At 48.4% G+C, this 20,095-nt stretch overlaps 1 protein-coding gene across 4 annotated transcripts in view; it reads left to right on the top strand.

The window, feature by feature from the left end:
* Positions 1–12,994, top strand: part of TANGO6 (transport and golgi organization 6 homolog) — a 48,243-nt gene extending 35,249 nt beyond the window's left edge. For 3 of the 4 annotated variants that reach the window (XM_035118907.2, XM_060276026.1, XM_035118906.2), the window contains 3 exons: positions 4,499–4,650; positions 8,204–8,317; positions 12,060–12,994. In XM_035118907.2, the coding sequence (XP_034974798.2) occupies positions 4,499–4,650; positions 8,204–8,317; positions 12,060–12,236 (443 nt within the window). In that variant the 3' untranslated portion in view covers positions 12,237–12,994. The remainder of the gene's footprint in view (positions 1–4,498; positions 4,651–8,203; positions 8,318–12,059) is intronic. The other variant, XM_035118908.2, reaches the window with a different exon arrangement.
* The last annotated feature ends 7,101 nt before the right edge of the window (positions 12,995–20,095 follow it).

The raw sequence follows: 20,095 nt of genomic DNA, 5'->3' as shown, positions 1-20,095 counted from the left end.
ACCACTACATAACTATGACTTACTGCTGGAAGCAAAAGGGGCCTAAGTTTGACCCATCTGCTCCATCATGGCACAGCAAGATCCTACTACCAGTGAGAGCTCTCTGGTGGGGGGCATTCAAGTGCAGCCCTTTGGGATTCCGCGGCTGTTCTCTGTGGGGGAGAGGGGAGCCTTGGAATAACCACTGTAGTGTTCATTTATTGGACTAAGAAGTACAGTCATACCTCTAGTTGCATTAGGTTCATGTTGCGGATTTTCGGGTTGCGAATGTGGCAAACCTGGAAGTGTATACTTCCGGGTTTTGCCGCACGTACATGCACAAAAGTGTTCTGCGCGCTTTGCGCATGCGCAGAAGCATTCTGCGTGTTTCATACATGCGTGGAAGCGCTGCTCTAGTTGCGGACTTTTCAGGGTGTGAATGGCACCCCAGAACGGATCGTGCCCGCAACTAGAGGTACCATTGTACAATAATTTGGAAGTGCCCCTAGACTTGACTTCCCCACCCTTTTACAGGTGGTCACTTACTTCCTAAGGACTTGTCTTGATTTTCAGAAAACCAACCCAAGCTGTGCCCCCTCCTCCTCCTCCTCCTCCTCCTCCTCCTCCTCCTTCCTCCTCCTCCTCCTCCTCCTCCTTCCTCCTCCTCCTCCTCCTCCTCCTCCTCCTCCTCCTCCTCCTCCTCCAGGTGTGTTGATGTTCTGTCCCTCTGGCTTTTCTCGCCAGCACCAGGCAAGACAACCTGTTGGGGCTCTTCAGCATAAATAGTCCAAGAGCGTTTGGCAGGGGTGAGGGAGCTGGTGGCAGCTGACAACTCTGCTGGGTGCAGCTGCCCCGGGAGCCTGTGCATCTTTTGGCTTCCCCCTCCCTGCCTGATGGTGGTTGAGATGCATCTGTTGCTGAGGAGAAGGACTCCAGTGATGCTCTGGGAAGGAGGAGGATGGGAGGTGGGGTGCCTAGGCAAACCCTGCCCTGCAGGTCTTGACTGCAGCAAATGCCCTAAGCTCTGGGATGTCTTTTGCAAAGGGACAACTCCTGTGCAAGCAGACAGCCTGCATCCCAGGAGGGAGCGGCTGGTTTGCAACAGTTCTGCTGCTTTCATGTCAGCCCTCATTAGAAAGCAGATTTTCTTCTTCAGGCAGCAGAAAGCTGAAGACAAGTTGAGATCTGTCAGCTGGCTGGAACAGTTAAGGAAGGAAAGGGAATCTGTGCAACCTGACCCCTGTTGTGTGTAACTTCAGGAGTTGGGGGGGGAGCAGCTAGAACTGTGGCTTTATATGTGCCTGTGTAGTCTCATTTTTCTTCTCTTGGGGTGGGGAGGAAAGAGGTGCTTCTCCTCTTCCCCTTCCAGGCATTGCTGAAGGATTTGCATTATCAATTGAGTTTAAACACATTAAACCTTCCCCCAGGATGTCAGCTGAGACACTTCCTCTTCTTATTCAGGGATCATTCACTGCATGGGGGAGGAGGCTGGGAGGGAACCTGCTTTGTTCATTCAGCTCCTGATCCAGGCAAAGTGCTGCTTTCATAGGCAAGAATCATAATAATTAGACCTCCTCCTCCTCCTCCTCCTCAGCAGTTGAGGGGCACCTGGGAGGGAGATGCTTCTGACACCCTGGGTGGGTTGGTGCACTGCAGGCCTTGCATCCCACCAAGGGGGGGGGGGTTAACAGTTCCGAGGGATGCAAGCTAATTTCCTTCAGCAGAGTAGACAGCTCCCCATCTCACCCCAAGTACTACCACTATAGACTTTACAGCCTGCCTGAAAATGTGTGTGCAAAGGTAGCCGGGCTTGTGCTGGTCTCAGAGCCAAAATGGATTTTTGTGGAATAAAGAAATCTACAAGATTCTGCTTACTGTGCACAAGTTATTCAAGATACAGAATTTGAGATTGGTTCTTAGCTTAAGAGTTCACCTGACAAAAGAGAGCAAAGGTTGTAACTGTGCAACAGCAGATCTACCCTCAGCTGGCATCCCTCCCCCACTCCTCCTCTGGTTGAAGCCCCTTCAGGGCAGATGCTTATGTGTGTGCCTTTTGTCCCATTGACATGCAGGTGAGACAAATACCAGGGGGGGGGATTTGTATGCTTTGGAATTCAGGGGGAACCAGAGAGGCGACTAATGAAAATTAAGGGATTACCCTTTCATCCTGTGCCTGCCTGACAGTGTGGCCGGAAGCACCAGGGTGTATCCAGTGCAGAAGTGCTTATGGCCTGTCATGTAACTCTTGTTCTTGTCTGAGTGCTTGAATAAACCCACATTCAGTCCTGCCTCATCGTGTCCCCACCCCCCCACCCAATACTTCTGCAGCAGCAAGTTTGCACACCCCACTGGTTCTACTTAGTCACAGTGGCAGTGGGTGGGGGAGCAGTTGCCACAGAGCAAAAGTCTTCTGGCTCTTCCTTTTAGACTTGTTGCCCTTTGCTGTTCTGTGTCATGGGTTAAGGAGCACAATCGAATTGCTCACTCTAGTTTTTACACGCTTTGCTGTTTCTAATGCACTTGGTCTGCTGTGGCCTCTGAATGGGCAAACAGAAATCCCAGTTGTGTATATTTGCTTCTTCTCCATTCTCTCATGAATAATTTTGTGAAACTTGAAAGAAAGCTGGCGTACTCTTAGACTGGCATTAAATTGGTGTCGTTAGTAAAAGGCATGATGTTACCTTCTGCCCGACCCCCTTGGGACTGACATGACAGCCACATTCTATTCTGTTGCATGCATCTAGAATCATAGAATTGTAGAATTGGAAGGGATCCACCCCAAGGGTCATCTAGTTCAACCACCTGCAATGCAGGAATCAGAGCTGCCTGACAGATGACCACCCAACATGTTTTAAAACCTCCAGTGAAGGAAAGTCCACCTCATTCTGAGGTAATTTATTCTACTGTTGAATAGCTCTTACTGTCCTTTCTTGTAATTTGAATCCATTGGTTCAGGTCCCATCCTCTGGAGCAGCAGAAAACAAGTTTGCGCCATCCTCCATGTGACACCCCTTCAGATATTTAAAAACGGCTTCTCTTTTCTAGGCTAAACATACCCAGCTCTCTCAACTGTTCCTCATAAGGCTTGGTTTCCAGTCCTTTTATCATCTTGGTTGTTCTCCTTTGCACACATTCAAGCTTGCCAATATCCTTCTTAAACTGTGATACATTTTTCACATTGTTGACTTACATTAAGCTTGTGGTCTACCAAGACACCTAGATCCTTTTTACATGGGTTGGTTCTTCATGGTTCTGAGTTTGGGCATCTTAACAGCAACCACTTTGAGGCACAGGAATATAGCTACTTCCACACCCACAGCCCTATTACTGCAAAATCCCAGGAACTTTTGCAGCCCCTGTGACCAGAGTCACTTTGGAAGTGTCCTTCCTCTCATTTTATAGATGGGGAAGTAAGGGCAAGCAATAGTGAGAGCAGAATTGAAAACATCCTTCCGGGTCGAAGTTCACACCACTCCTTCCCTGAAAAAAATGAGCTTTTTGCACCAGCAGCTGTTCATGTATCTGCTAGGAGTGCTGCTTGTTGGCTCAGGGTGAGCAGCACTGCAGAGTCCCAGGCACTCTTTCTCTCTGTCATTAAGAAAAATCTGCTCCCAAATCAGCAAGAATTGACTTCAGGATTCCTCTTCTGGGCTGAGAAGAGGAGTTTGGGGCAATAAGAAGCATCACCTTTCCTAACAGGTGGCTGCCTGACCAGCCATCCTGGAAACCTGCTCAAAAAGTGGAACAAAAATCACTAGGTCATTAGCTAGGACTGTGCTGAGGATCCTTCTGCACAGAAGCCACAAGAGGCTGGGCCGCCCCCAGATCAGAGGTCAGAGGTGAGTCCAGGAAAATTGGCGTCACATTGTAGATGCCCATGGGCACACATGCTGACAGCTGCCGCTATGAGCCACAGGCCAGTGGATGGTTGCATAAGAAGGGGGGTTGTGCAGATGGGCCAGGCGCCTGGTCAGCTGTGAACACTCGCCAAAGCGTGTGATCTTGACTGGTCGATAGCAGAGCACCGCTGGCCAAGGTGACTTCTAGATTGGAGCTGCAGCTCATTGCCATGTGATAGATAAGTTTTCAATTTAAACCACCACAGCTTTATTGTCCAGGCTTTGTGACGCTACCACCTCCAGCAGAGAGAGCTATCCTCTGCCAACCACCTGCACTGTCTGGTGGTTTACACGTGAGTTGGAAAAGCATTACTGATGGAAGGGAGGTGGCAGCGCGCCAAAAGCCTGGGATCTCCATTTGTCCTTGGCTCCTCATCTCTGTTCATCTCGTCATGTCCTCCATGGAGCAGGCCGCTTTTCCCCCAAGAGATATCAACAGTGCTGGCCCCCACCCAGCCGTATTGCTTAACAAGAGTTTTATGTATTTTTCATAGGTGATAGGTTTAATACATTCTCTATCCCTTTGTCTATTTCTTCTCCATAGCATAGAGCTCTGTTCTGCAAAAGGTGAGTGACTTAAATAATCAGAACCTTTCTCTCCCCCACCCCCACTCTTGCAGGAGACATGGCCTTCTCACACCGAGACAACCTGATCCACACTTTTCTACGAGGAGCAAGAGATCTGGATGGCACTCTTAGGGCAAGCAGCCTGTCCAATCTGGGAGAGCTGTGCCAGATACTTCATTTTCAGCTGGGCTCTGTGGTCCATGAGGTATTGACCACATCACCTCCTCTCAAAAGCTTTTGTTGCTACTGGAACATAGCAGGCTACTGGGGTGACATGCTTGGAAGGGATAGCTTATATAACTTCCTCCTAAATGGAAGCCTGTGGCCTGATTAGTGCTATGAAATCCTTTTGCCTTTTTGGCCTCTGAGAGCCCCTTCAACATACTCTCTCTGCCTAGTGCCCTCCAGGTAGATGTTTTAGACCAGGCATGCCCAAACTGCGGCCCTCCAGATGTTTTGGCCTACAACTCCCATGATCCCTAGCTAACATGACCAGTGGTCAGGGATGTTGGGAATTGTAGTCCAAAACATCTGGAGGGCCGAAGTTTGGGGATGCCTGTTTAAGACTCTCATTAGCCCCAGGCAGCACAGTCATGTGATACTGAGACTGTTGAGTGTTGTAGTTCAAAGCATCTGGAGGGCACTGTTGGGGAAGGCTGCTGTAGGGCATTCTCACAGGCTTCTTTTTTTTCAATGTAATGCTTTCCAGTGCCTCTTGCCTTCTGCCCACTAATACACTCCACTGTCCTGTGCTGTTTGCTAATTGGGTATCTTCCATTAAACATGGGCAGTTTGACTGGTGTCGTTCAAGTTTATGTCCATCAGAGCCACAACTGGGTGCTCCAGGGACAGAACACTCAAAACCATGCATTTCTGTGTCAAGCTGCAGAACACCTGCCTCATACTGAGTCAGGCCATTGGCCCATCTAGCTCAACATTGTCTATGCGGACTGGCATCACCTCTGCAGGGTTTTAGACAGGAGACGTTCCCAGCCCTAAGAGATGCTGGGAACTGAACCAGGGACCTTCTGCCTGCAAAGCCAATGCTCTATCAATGAGTCACAACTCTACCTCAGTCTCCACAACCTCTCCTGGGTTTTTGTATCTGCATTTTCTCCTCCTCCATAGCTCAGTGGTAGAGCATCTGCTTTGCATGCAGAAGGGTTCCAAATTCAATCCCTGGGGTCTCTAGCTGGGGCTGGGAATGTCTCTGTCTGAAACCAAGAGAGCCTCTGCTGTTCACTGCAGACAGGACTGAGCCAGATGGACCCAATGATCTGACTTGGTAAAAGGCAGCTTCCTTTGCAGAGATGAGAGCCACAGGCCAAGCACGATGCTGAGTATCTAGTACGGGGTAGGCAACCTAAGGCCCGTGGGCCAGATGCGGCCCAATCGCCTTCTAAATCCCCTTACAGCATTATTTCGAGACTGTCTCTGAATTACAAGTGGGAGGCAGTGAGAGCAGGCAGGGAAGAAATGGATCTGGATGCCTGGCTCTTTGATGGGCTCATTGAGTGACCTTGGGCAAACTGTCGTCTGGTGGGACTTGCTTCTTCATCTGTAAAATGGGCATCATAGTAATCTTATGGAGTGGCTGTAAGGCAGGGTCCCAAAACTAAGGCCCGGGGGCTGGATGCGGCCCAATCGCCTTCTAAATCTGGCCCACGGACGGTCCGGGAATCAGCATGTTTTTACATGAGTAGAATGTGTCCTTTTATTTAAAATGCATCTCTGGGTTATTTGTGGGGCATAGGAATTCGTTCATTTCCCCCCCCCCCCCCGAAATATAGTCCGGCCCACCACGCGGTCTGAGGGACAGTGGACCGGCCCATGGCTGAAAAAGGTTGCTGACCCCTGTAAGTAAGGCTTACTGGAAGCTAGGGTGTGCCTTTTGCTGCCTGGAAGGTTGCTGAATGGACCCTTAACAGCCAAGAAGTCTGTGTTTTCCAATTGCCCTCTGCCACTTTTCCAACAACTAGCTAGAGCAGGGCTATGAATGCTATGTGCGTCCAATGATGCACTTCGGTGCTATAGAGATGGGTGCCATGGAAATATGTGCCCACCAGGCAGGTACATCTTGGTATTCACAGGCAGGAGGGATCAGTTCTCTGGATTCTGCACAGTAATGCTTTTGGGGGCTACCTCCAAGGATGATAAGTTCAAAGGCATGTTGTGTGCCATTTCAGGGTCACCTGACCCTGGACCTTCTGCTGGGTTGAGAAAGCTGATGGAAGCTCTGTCTAGGGTTAACTAATCTGCAGAGACACACACTACATAATGCAGCCTTATGTTTGGTGTTTAATTAAACCAGAATGACATCCTAATTGCTGCCACAGGTGAGAAACTGCAAACCACCCATACGTATATGTGAAAAGGGCTATGGGGTGGAGAAGAAGTCCATAACTGGACCACTGTGTTCACACTATACCTTTGAAGCACATTCAAATCACCTTTCCCTCAAAGAATTCTGGGCACTATTATTAACCCCTCCCAGTATTACAAATCCCAGCAACCCTTAACAAACCACGGTCCCCCAGTTTATTTGAGGGGTGTGTGTGCGTGCGTGCACTTTTAATGTGCCTTAAAGACATAGTGTGTACACAACCTTTGTCCTCAATAGCTGTGAGTAAAATAGGCTGGGTTTTTTTATTATTATTAAAAAAGCACATTATAGGGTATCTAGGTAAAATGATCATAAGCTTCATTCCCACAAAGGTTTGAAAGAATCCTGCTGGGCACATTGGAAGCAGCCTCATCTAGCAGGTCAGACCCTTTGTCTCGCTCAGCAGTGTCTGCTCTGATCAGCAGCAGGCTCTCCAGGGTATTGAGCAAAAAGAGAAAGCTTGCTCATCACCTGCTACATATGTGAGATTATTTTAATTGGAGAGGTGTCACCTGGCAGGATTGAACAAGGCGCCTTTTGCATGCAAAGCAGGTGCTCTACCACTAAGCTGCTTCCCCTCCTCCCCCCTGCAGTGCTGAAGCTGGAATAGCAGGAGGTGTGAATGCCCTCTTCGTGTCAGGAGCTGTGCATGACAGCTCTGCTGCTGCCTATTGCTATAGCTCTTGTGGGTGGCTTGGTGCAGATTTCAAGCCGCACTTTTCTATGTGTGAGGAGGGAGAGAGAAGGATGCTTCTGGCTCTGCAGCGGGCCAGGTGCCAGCTGATTCAGCAGGAGCTGCTGCAGAGGGGGAGGGGAAAATGCTGCCCTTGAGCTGAAGGAAGGAGGATACAGTGGGGAACTCTGTGCAGGGCAGAGGCTTCTCTGCCACTTTCAGAACCAGCAGCAGGGACCTCCTTGGAGGCCAGGAAACAGGAGTTCTGCCCACTCACCCCAAGTTGGGTGGTAGTTTCCATGCCACAAATGTGAATAAGTTCCAAGGAAAGAGCAGCTGCTTTTGCTCAGGAGTTTGCAATACTAACTCTTCGCACCAAGATGGGGAAGAAAACTTTTTTTTCTATTTCACTTAAGTTTTCTTAGTGCAGCATTCCACAAGGGGTTTTGAGAGCAAAGGCTGTCGCTCAATGGCAGAGCATCTGCTTTGCATGCAGCAGGTCCCAGGTTCAGTCTTTAGGTGGGGCTGGAAAGATCATTTTCTCAACCTCCTATTCTCTTGATTATTCTGGTGTGGTGGGCTTTGATCTTGCGCTCGGGTTTCCTGTGCAGGCACTCCTGAGTCCCCAGCCCACAAACCATCACAGGTGGGCAAAGTAGTCTGCCTGTCCTAATAGGACCTATGACTTTATCTGTCTGACAGGTGACCTCATGTCTGACAGCAATAGCGAAGACCGACGGTCAGGTTGAAGTGCGGAGAGCAGCCGTCCATGTGGTGGTGCTTCTGCTGCGTGGCCTCAGCACAAGAGCGGTGGAGGTGAGCTGCTTCCCTTCTTGATTCTGCCCAAAAGAGAGATGCCCTGTAGCATCTCTTTACCCTGGAGGTAAAAGTTTTCCCCCACTCCCCCAAGGGCCAGCACCCAGGTATCTCTGCCCAGGGCTGTGCTTTGCCCTGCAAGTGCCCTGTGTGAAGAGAAGTGGAGCGGGGGCAACACCAAAGAAAATGGACAAAAAGTAAAAGGAGAAGCATGCCTTGAGATGGTGCCCGGAAGCCGCCGTTTATATTGTGAACATTGCCCATCATGTTTCAACTGTAGGTCTTCTCCCCTCTATAGCCTAGCAACAGGACCTCTTTCAGTACTGAAAGTGAAAGCCTATACTGAAGAGCAAACAGTATTTTACTCAGAATAAGACCTGTTAATGGTCTGAACACATTGTGACACCTTAACAAAATAAACGACTAGCTTTTCCGGCAGCAGACTGAAGGCTGCCTCTTCCCTTTTCCTGTGTGGGCAGCATTCTTGCAACAAGGCTCAGACTGCCACAGCTGGGTTCTATCCCAGAAGTTGGCTCTGAGCAGTGGGAATTTCATTTGCAACTGCCATTGACTCACTGGAAAAAAGATGACAAGAATCATATTCATCTGATTGTTGCTGCAGGCAGTCAATGAAAGGTGTGGCCGCCTAGAACCGCCCTGGTGCCCTTCCAAGGTGAACTGCCTCCCAAGTTGAGGCAAGGGGCAGTAGGAACACCATCCAGGCCCAGGAAGTTCTGTTCCCACTAGGATTTCTCTCCAGCCATATTCTCAGCTTGCTGCTGCTGTTGCACTTTTGTCCTTGATTATTACAAAGGATGGAAGTGACCTTGAATGAGCGACACAATGGGAGGTGGAAACACTTCCTAAAGTTTTGAAAGCATGGGAAGCATTATCCCCTTTGCAGTTTTTAAGGGGAAAAGACATTTGGAAAGATTTGGATTTATTAATTTTAGTATTTACTAGACTGCCAGTACCAAACCCAATTTATATCACTGGAGCTCAAAGATATAATATGCATGCAGTTCCCCTGACATTGTCAAACAGGTATAAAACATTTGCAGAGTAGCAGCAGAGAAATGAAAATCTTCAGGTCTTCATTGAGCAGGAGTGTTTTGGGGAAGGGTTTTTGGATTTTAATCCCTTTCCCCAGTATTCCATAACAGATAAATTGTTCGTTTTTTATTTCCAAGTTTCTCTCTGCCCCTAACCCAATAATATGGCACAGGCCACTTCCTTTTAAGAATGGGAGATGAATGTTACTCCATTAAAGCCTCTGCATGGTTAGTACCGGTAATAAAATTTAAAAACAATCAAAACAATCAGCAAACTTCCCAAAGGAGATAAGCAAGTTGCCAAACTGCTGAGGGTTTTGGGATGTATTCCTTGTATTGAGGCTGTGTATAGTGAATGAGGCCTGCTGGGACTTGGGGCTTCTACAGACTGCCCACCTGAGTTTCAAAGTGCAGCAGCATCAGGTGGAGCTGCCTTGGCATGGTTGGCCAGGTGCAGGCCAGGAGCCCTGGACAAGCTGCCACCAGCGGATCTCTTTTGGCAGGACACTGGGGAGTGCCCCATCCAGGAAGACCAGGGACTGTGTTTTCTTCCTCCTGCTCCTTTCTACCTTCACTCCTAGCCAAGCTATGTGGGGATGGGCTAGCTATGCTGGGCTCTGAGAGAAGCTGCTTGACTCTCTGCCTCTCCTGCATAGCAGTGCTGTTTCTTTGGCAAGGCTGCTTCTCTTTCTACCTTTGGACAGGCAGAAGCCTCAGTGCCAGGCACCTGGAATGAAAAGGGCATTTATGCACAAGTCACTCCCAACTGCCTTTCAAGGGGAAAAAATCCAGCCCTCTGCGAATGCACACACCTTTGCAGGCCAGGCCCACAATTTAGTTGCTCCTGTGGCTCTCTCATCAAATGCCACTGCACAAGCTCATCAAATGCCACTGCAGTGCACAAGCTCATTGGGAACCTTTCAGGCTGAGCAAAACTCTTTGCCTTGTGACCCCATTGCATCCTAATGCCAGTGGACGCTTTTCCTGTTGGGCTCTGGGGAGCTCTGCACCTCAAAAGAAAATGAGGACGGGAGCCCTCATTCCATATTTGAACTGACCCAGCACAAGAGTTGCCTTCTCACCTCCAGCATAATCATGGCTGCAATTTTGCAAATTTTGACCCGGTGCAGGTTCCCATTTGAAGCTTTCTGGCTTTTAATGACTTTCGTTTTCTTTTTTGCTGTTTCGCTTTCCCGACATTGAAAGTTCTGGGAAATCTCCATTATCTTTTCTCAATGTGTCATGCAGTGAGGCAACTCTGTTTAGATCATTCCAAGCTCCATTACCTGCCACCAGGTAGCTCTGTACAGTAGTTCACGTGCTCAGGATCTGTAATGAAGCCTGGGCAAAGCAGAAGGGTGTGTAGAGCACACCTCTGCAGGCAGAGTGGTGGCACCTTAGATTCAGAATCCAAAAGATGATAGATGGGTGTATACTAATTCCTCACTCTTACCTGTTATAAACATTTTATCACACCTTGACTAGAATGTGCCAGGTCTACAAAGGGCCAGCTAACATTGCTCTAGGGGCCAGATCAGGCTTATGGAATTTTCTAGCACAGATCTAGACAAAATTATTTTCTGACAGGCAGCTGCAAAGGGAGCCCTTTAACCTCAGTTGGTTAGACAGCTGAATGACTTCTGGGGCATGAAAGGTTCTTTTGGACATTGCACATAACTCTGCCTCTCCAATGGGTGTTTCTTTTCCTGGTGTGGGAATAAGCATTCGGACAGCTCACTATCATGACCTCAGTTGTTCCTAGGAATAAGAGGGAATCTCCCAGATTTGTACAATGCTTTCCTGCTGGAGGTGTTTTCCTATGGTGTTACAGAAAAGGAAGTGGTGTCACACCTTCAACAGGGGCAAAGGCTATCAATCCTTTATTGGGGAAGTGCCTTAGCTCAGTGGTAGATCATCAGCTTTGCATGCAGAAGGTCCCAGGTTCAATACTGGGCATTTCCGCATAGGGCTGGAAGGAAACCTGGTCTGAAACCTGGGAGAGCTGCTACCAGTCAGCATTGACAATACTGAGCTAGATGGACCAATGGTCTGACTCCATATAAGGTCGCTTCCTACCGTATGTTCCTATAGCCAGGCTTTGATCTGCTGTGGTGGATATGTGGACACAAGAAGCCACAGGGCTTTTCCTTATTTCTGAAGTGAGCATTCATCAGGCAGTCTCCAGCAAGCCCTATCTATAAAAGTTTCTGTTTTCAGATTCTGCTGCTGCTTCCTGTTTGTTGCAAGATGCAAGACAGGCCTGCCTCTGTTGCTTTGCAAAGCTCACCTGCTGCAGGAGCTCAGTGGCCACAACTCTCTTTGTACAGTGGGAGGTGGAGGAGGCAGAAAATGCATTGAGCATTAATGAGAAGCTTGTCTGGGTGGGATTACCTGGCTGTACCACATGCAGACTGTGATTGGAGAAATTTGGAAAGGTATTCTTCCCCCTCCCCCTGAACCTCATCCTGACAATCTTCTGGCTCTCAGATCCTTCAGAAAAAGGTGGGAAACTATTGAGAAAGCATTGTAAGACAAAGCAGAGGCCAGTCTAGCCTTTGCTTGGTGCTCAGAAAGAACACTCCCATACTCTGCCTGTGCATTATAGGCACTGGGGATCCAAATAGTTCACTCCCACACACTCAACCCTGATTCAACTTTCTCTTTCCTCTTCCCCTACCCCCTGCCCCCAGGTTCTCCAGGATGCCCTGCTGGAACTCTACCACCTGCTGAAGTTTGTGGTGCGCTGCGAACAAGATGAGGTCACTGTACTTCACGCACAGCTGGCCTTGGAGGAGCTGGATGGCATCATGAGGGAGCTCCTGTTTCCCCGTCAAACTCTTGAGAAGAAGATTGAGGTCCTTCCTTAGGGAAGCATAAATCCCAGTGGATCAGAGGACTCCTGCTACTGTGCGGCAAAACCTCAGAACTGTACCAGGGTCTCTCAGGGAAGTGGGGTTTGGGAGCAGAGCAGCAGAGCTCTTGAACTTATGTGGCCTCAGAAGTGATAGTCTGCAGTGAGGGAGTGGCTGGTCCTTGAGCTGTGGCTCCTGAGAGCAGACTGGGCCATTGCCTGCCTGGAACATTGCTCCTGTGGGCAGATTGTGCTGAAATTTGACACTTATTCAAGGATGTCCCTTAGGAGGGAAGGGCTGTCTTGGGGCTGCTCCTGGGATCAGTCAATGCAATAAATTTAATAGGGGAACTTTCTTGTGTGAAAAGTGTACATGCTTTCATAGACCAGGGTTCAGATACCCCACCTGGCTGGGAGCAGATGGTGTCCAGTGGAGAGGGAGTCAAATTTAGAGCAGGTATAAGAGGAGTGGCTATGAGCATGAATCGCAGAGTCCCTGGCTGTAATCCCTGGTTGGCTGTGAAATCACCAGCTGGCCCTAGGTGAACTCCTGCCTTGTATCCTCTTCCTTGCTTTTTATGGGATGTTTCTTGTTTGCAATGAAATGAAGCTGAAGTGTGGTCCCGTCCTTCACAGGCCCTTGACTGGGGCATTCCATTCTGCCTTTTGCTTTTTGTTTTGGACTGTAAATGCAACAGAGAAAAGTTTGCTCAGATTTCTTTTTTAAAAAAATCCTGCATGACGCAGTTATAGGAACTCAGCTCAACAAGTTTACACCTAATTGTACTTTGGAAATTCTGTAAAAATTGTAAGAAATAACGGGGAGGGGAACAAGTTCACACCTCAGAATAGCATGGTGGAGCTTGAACAGTCCTCAGCCATCCCTTCTGTGGTGGCTAGAAAGGGGCACTCAAGGCCACTGCCACGTTGTCTGTCTGATTAGTCCTCCCCAAAATCTACACCTAGTGCAGCCTCATAACTTAGCTCTAGACAACAAAAAGAATCAGTCAAGGCAAAATCCAATATGTCCACCTTTTCTGTACACCATGCAATAAAAGGAAGGTATGGAATGGGAGCTGCTGGACCAGGCCTTCCACCACTCCAACCCTTTTCTTGAGAACTAGAGTAAAAAAGGTGCCACAGAGCATTAAAGGGAAACACTTCTTCTAGTCATCTTATGCAACAACGTTGACTGCTGCAACTGCAGTCTTGACAATCTGGAAACGCTCACACCTACTTCATGCAAATTACTTTCATTGAAATACCCTGTTGTGTGGTGGAAACACTGCTGATGCATTGAAATGCTTCTTCACTCTTGACTGATCCTAACACTCATCTGGAGTAGTAGCAGCTGCATGAATAGTGTATAATCTGTGTGCATGGAGCCTTCCACCAGGGATTGCTAACCTGTGCCCCCCTCAGATGTTCCTGAAGTCACATTGCCCCCAGCCAGCATGGCCAGCGATGATGGGTGTTATAGTCCCAACGTCTGGAATGCCAAATACTTCCCATCTTCACCTCACACAGACACATAGGCAAAAAGCTTGCAGCCTGGAGCATGCAATGGAGAAAAGAGGAAGAAAGGAAATAACACAGTCAAATAAAGTTGAATGTACTTAAGTTCCACTCTTAATGAATGAGGATTAAAAGGCCAAGCTAAAGGGCATGGGGAATACCTGGCATGGGCCACTTGAAATGGAGAGAGTATGGACTGGGGAAGAGGGATAAAATAACACTTTCAGGCCAGTATCAGGATGTCCATAATCCTCTCTCCCAAACGATTACTGCATTGCAGGGAGTTCAACTAGATGACCTTTGGGATCATTTCCAACTCTACAATTCTATGATTCTGTGTTGGATTCACTGACTGAAACTGGTTCTGCAGTGGTTCTGTTGTGTTTTCCTTGGCTCTGAACAGTGTGTGAGAGTTTAGGGTAGGACTGAGTGAGGAGCATCAGTCCACACCATCCCTGGCCCCTCAACATCTCTTGCCATTGGCCATGCTGGCTAGGGCTGTTGGGCATTGGTCCAGCAATATTTGTGGCAAGGGTGTGCATAGGTTTCCTACTCCAGGTTTATAGAGAAGAAACCAGGTGAAGGGTTGCTTCTTTGGGGCATAATGGTACCAATGCCCACTATAGTGTTGCCCTGCCTTCGTCTCCACACTCCTGCCTTCCGAAGAACCAGCATCAATTTCCCTGCAACGATCGGCCCAATCCCTGAGCCCCTGCTCTCAGTCCCTTCCTTTTTCTCCTCTGCAAGTCCCGCTGGAGAGTGTCTGCTTGTCCCCAGGTGACCCCTCAGGCAGCCTGTGAAAGGAGTGTGTGCTAACATCCATCAGGTGTCCATCAGGAAGGAAGGGGTGCTCCAAAGACCCACAGACACCAGTGCTGGGTTGGGGGAGCAGGTGCAGAGGGGTGAAATCTGTCTGCTTTGCTGTCAAGAGCCTACCACGGCTTCAGGTAAAGAGACTGCTTTCTATGGGGCGCCATGGATATGCTTGGAGCTCAGGTTGTGCCACCAGCACTTATGCTGGCAGTTGTTATGTGACTCTTCCGCAGCCTGTGAGGAACCAGCACACTACAGAATAATGAGTTCCAGGGAGAAGGACCAGCAGCTGATGGCTAACAAAAAAAAAAAAGGGAGAGAAAGAGAAGGGGGTGGGGGAAAGCGAACTGAAGACAATTGTTCTTCCCAAGTTCCTGGATCACGCAAGGAAAGCCGTCCCTGAGAATATCAACCCTGGTGAAGCTATTTCTGCAGCCAGGGGGTGTTTAGAGAGATGGTTTTTATAGACTCCAGGAATAGCTATACAGTCTCTGCGTTGGAGGAAAGGGGGGGGGGGAGAAGCAGCAGCTCAGAAACTGTCATTGTCCTTGCAGGGGGAGTGCCGGGTTGCTGCAGGTTCCACTCCCTGGGGTAGGCGGTTTCTGTGCCTTCTCTGTCCCAGGGCAGGGGGCTGCAGTCCCCGGAGTCCCTTAAAGGCTTCAGCCTTGCCTAGGTAGAAGGTTGACTCTTTTGGTTTTTTCCCCTTTCTTTTTTGGTACCTTCCTGCCCTGGGATGATTTTGCCTGGGCTCTGGCTCCTCCGCCCCTCCACGCTTGCTTCAGCCAAAGGTTATTGAATGAAAAGTCTCTTTTCTTCTTGGCTGCAATTCCGCCTCTGCAAACAAGGCGATTCCTGTGCAGGAGCGGGTGGGAAGCTGCTTCTCTACCTTGGAAAAGCAGGGTTTCTCTCCCCCCCCTTTCTCCTGAAGAGGCACAGAACCCTGAGTGAGAAGCCGTGCCTGGGAGCTGCCTTTGCATCAAAAGGTAAGATGTTGCAATGCTGCCGATTCCACAATGGAGTGGGTTTGAAAGGCAGCACCTGCTGATACGGTCCTGGGTGGAGGGTGTGGAGCTTGCTTGTGGTCCCCAACGGGCACTCTTGTCCCTGCTCCAGCCTCAGTGAGGCACCTGTGGTTTGCCACGGGGCAACTCCTGCTGCAGCTGGTCTAGCAAAGAGGAGAGGAAACCTTAAGCTCACAGCAGTCCTTTCTCTGCTCCCTCATTGTCCTCTAGATACTGGACCCCGGCAACTCGTGGGAGGGGGCCAAGGGGGTGTGTCTTGCGGCTGCGGCATGCCGAAAGGGACCCTCTTATAAGTGCCGTTTCTGCTGAGGGTGTCCCCCAAAGGGACCCCTTTCGCAGTATCGCTCCTGGCCATTGTGTGCTTGACCCTTACGGTGCTCTCTGAGTGCCTCCGCTGGATCCAGGGTGGCACACACTGAAACTCAGCCCCAGGCACTGCCTTCAGTTCCTGAAAAGATGCAAGTGAGCTTGTATTAATCCTTTTGCATAAAGTGTGGTCCTGTAAATGGAAGATCCCCTTACAGCATTATTTTGAGACTGTCTCTGAATTACAAGTGGGAGGCAGTGAGAGCAGGCAGGGAAGAAATGGATCTGGATGCCTAGCTCTTCGATGGGCTCATTGAGTGACCTTGGGCAAACTGTCGTCTGGTGGGACTTGTTTCTTCATCTGTAAAATGGGCATCACAGTAATCTTATGGGGTGGCTGTAAGGCAGGGTCCCCAAACTAAGGCCCGGGGGCTGGATGCGGCCCAATCACCTTCTAAATCTGGCCCACGGACGGTCCGGGAATCAGCATGTTTTTACATGATAGAACATGTCCTTTTATTTAAAATGCACCTCTGGGTTATTTGTGGGGCATAGGAATTCGTTCATTTCCCCCCCCAAAATATAGTCCGGCTCCCCACAAGCTCTGAGGGACAGTGGCTGAAAAAGGTTGCTGACCCCTGCTAAGGGAAAGAAGCATAACTGTAAGCCTCTTGCGCTGCTTTTAACAACATGTAAATACAGTAATTTCACTAACTGACTGGCTAGTAGGTTGCAGGGTGCCTCTGGAACAGTTGTGTCTGTTTGGGTGGGATAGCATCAACTGGGTGCTTCTGAGCAACCAAGTTGTGTGTCATGGCTCCACAGTAAACCAGAAGGCCTAAAGAAGGCTTACGGGCATTATTTGTAACTTTCGTAATCAGAAGGCCTTCTCAAACTTTTATTGCTTTTGAACCTAATGGTTCGCTGTTTAGACAAGTTCACTGAGACTGTGTGGAGGGTGAAGGAAAGGCCTAGATGAGTAATGAGGAGAGGGGGTATCAGGAAGGCCCAGGAGAAAAAGTAGCTTCTCAAACTGTCAGCCTCTCAAAGGCCCCCTATTTTATTTTATTTTTTTTTAAAAACCACTTGCTTTGGATGGTGGAAGGTATTGAAAGGGAGGCTTGGGAGGCTTGGCAAGGGAAAGGAAATGAAGGATAGGCCTACCTTTCCAACCAGCCTCGCCCAAGGAAGCTGAAGGTCCAAGAGGGTTTTGTGCTGCAAAGAGATTTGGAGACCTCTTGAGAAGCACCCTTGCAAAACTTAAAAATCACTCCCAGGATTCTTTGGGGGAAAGTCATGGGACTTACCCTGTGTTTGCTTTTGCTTGTGGGCACAGCTGTGGGGTCTAAAGAGATAGCTGAGAGCAAGGCAAGGCTCAACTCTGGCCTCTCTCCTGAAATCCCTGCAGTTTGCCCCCTCCCATCTGATGTTCCTCAGCCCCTGGCAGTGCCCACCCCTTGCCTCACGTTCTCCTCCCAGAAACGGGCTTTCTGGGGCAGGACCAGACCAGGGAGCCTCCACCTCTCTGGCATTTTGCACCAAGAGCTTTAGAAGCCAGGCCAGCCATTTCCTAGCTGTGAGTTTTTAAAACCTATTTTATTTCCTTTTTTGTGTGTGTGCCTGGACTTGGGGGGAGGAGGGAGGAAGGTGATTTTAGGAAGGGGTTAGGAGACCATAAACCACCAGAGCTGAAAAACCTTCCTGGGCCTGTTGAGGCACCAAAAGCCAGACTGAGGTCAAAGCAGTGGTGGAGAAAATTGCTCAAGATATCCTAAATTTTCTGTTCTGATGTTTCAGTTGGGCCTATCATAGATTGAACAAGTGAACTGGGGATGGTTGTGGTGGAATCTTTTCCCTTGTGTAAGATTCAGAGGCCCCCTTATAGACCCACCTTTCTGAAGCATTAGGGGCAGTCAAGGCAGGCACAGCATGTTGGGTGGTGTGGAGAAGTGACTTTTTTACGACATGATGGGTAGGATTTTGCTCTTGCCTATGGCTTCAGGGATCTCCGTATTCAGGGCTAGGAACCTGTGATCCCAAGCTCAGGTTGCCTAGTAACTTTGGAAGTGGGGGATCAGGTCTGTACTTTCCCATGAAGTGTGGGCCTTGATTTGAGCCACCTGGAATTTGGCAGCATCTCCCTGCCTTGTGTATGTCCCTCTAGTGATCAGAGTTGCAGAGTCCAGATTCTGCAGTGTGTGCATATATGTGAATATGAATATGAATGGAGGGGGTTTATCCGATGCAGTTAGGTGGTCTTTTGTTATTTTTCCAGCTCCATGATTTTAGGAAGGGATTAATGGACTCATAAGTCATGGTAGTTCCTTGAATATACACCAAGTAAAGCTTGTTAGTTGTTTTACAGTAGTTTTGGTAAGAAAAACAGTGTCATTAATGTTGAGCTAATCTCTGGCATGCGTATGTGTGTGCAGGGAAGCCGTGAGGGTACTAAGCAGGCAGGTCAACTCTTAAGTTCTGCAATTGATAGGCTTGCAGTATAGTATATGAAGAAATCCTAAAGCAGAGCTTTCCAAACTGTGTGTTGCAACATGTTAGTGTGTCAGCTGCAGTGTGTAGGTGTGTCGTGCAAACACTCTGCGTGCTCCTCCTGGGGCTGGGAAAGGGGTTAATTTAACCTCCAGTTTGCTAGTAAAAGTGAATTACTGTGTCACGAAATAAAGCATGTCTAAAAAGTGAACAACATGAAAAGCTCTGTCCTAAAGTCTTACATGCCAGTTTATCTTGACAACTGGATTTTTGAGTTCAAGGAAATCGCAAACGTACCTGGGCCACCGGTCATTTGCTGACTACAGAATTCTCTGGGGAAATTTCTTCTAGGAACAAACACACACACTTTCATCTCTCTCAGGTTTTACATGTTTTTGAAGAGGCCCTGGCAAAATAGTGCATCACTATGACTTTCCTTCCCTCTTCAGTTCAGGACCCAAATAAACCTTTTTGTTTGTTGTCAGAAAACAATGGATGCAGGACTCAGGTGTACCTGTCAGGGATCAAAGTGAATGCTGCCCACACAGTGTTTCAGTTATTTGGGGAAAGATGAGAGGAGAGCTGAATGAAATCCATAATCTCACTCTCCTGCTTCCCCATAATTTTCACCAAATCTTCCCTGCGCCCTTGCCTCCCTGAAGAGCCTTCTAAAGAGAGTAGCTGGGTGAGACATCACTCAAGGTAGGTAAGGGAGTCATATGCCCACTACAGACCTCCTCTAATTTGAGCACTGCATCCACCTGAGGTGGGTTGGATCCCATGATGCAGACCTGATTATTTTACCTCCACTGTCTACCACAGTTGCCAATCAGTTTCTAAATGCAGGTGATTTTATAGCCAGTTGTACTCCTTTCCATAGCTGTCAAGTTCTCCCTTTTTTTAAGGGGAATTCCCTTATGCTGAATAGGCTTCCTCGCGAGAAAAGGGAAAACTTGACAGCTATGCTCATTTCACTTACATTATCTGTTAAAGCAGCCCGTGCCAACCTGAGCCCTTTATATGTTTTGGACTACAACTCCCATCAACCTCAGCATCATTCAGGTGTGCTGGCTGAGGCCAATGGGAAGTTGTAGTTCAAAGCATCAGAAGGACTCCAGGCTAGCAAAGGCTGTGCTAGTCCATAAGTATGTTCAGTAGATCAACTTCCCAAACATACATGTGATAGCCTGACCTGAAAGAGGGAGATAAAATCCAGTTTGCAAAAGATTCATTGCCTGGAGGTAATTCACTTGCCACCAGTGGCCAGCATAGTGGCTGTTTACAAGCCTAAATTAAGTTGCAAAAATCAGCAGCAGAGGAATGATCTGAACAGTAACAATTGGCTATGAAGTGAATGTTTGGGTATCATGAACAATAACTCAAGGGGAACAAGATTATAAGATTACTCAACAGTATTGCTAATGAAGGGTGCACTTAAGCCAACTCTTTAACTTGGACACACCTTGGGGAGTCCATTCTGCATTAGTTAATGCAGCAGCTAAACGAGGCAAAGTGGCTAACCTGTGACTTCCAGATGTTACTAGATGCCCATCATCCCTGATTATTAGCCATGTTTTCTGTGGCTGTTTGGAATTGGAATCTAACAATATTGGGAGCGGGAGAACAGATTAGGCTTTCCTGGGGTAAAAGGGTTATTTGCCATTAGAAAAAAATCCAAAATTCTAATAAAGGACTTCATTGCTTGATTGGATTTTGGAATTCTCTTTTCTAC

This window comes from Zootoca vivipara, chromosome 6, assembly GCF_963506605.1.
Source record: "Zootoca vivipara chromosome 6, rZooViv1.1, whole genome shotgun sequence".
NCBI lineage: Eukaryota > Metazoa > Chordata > Lepidosauria > Squamata > Lacertidae > Zootoca > Zootoca vivipara.
Note: the sequence above shows the minus strand (reverse complement) of the source record. Positions and strands in the feature narration are given on the sequence as shown.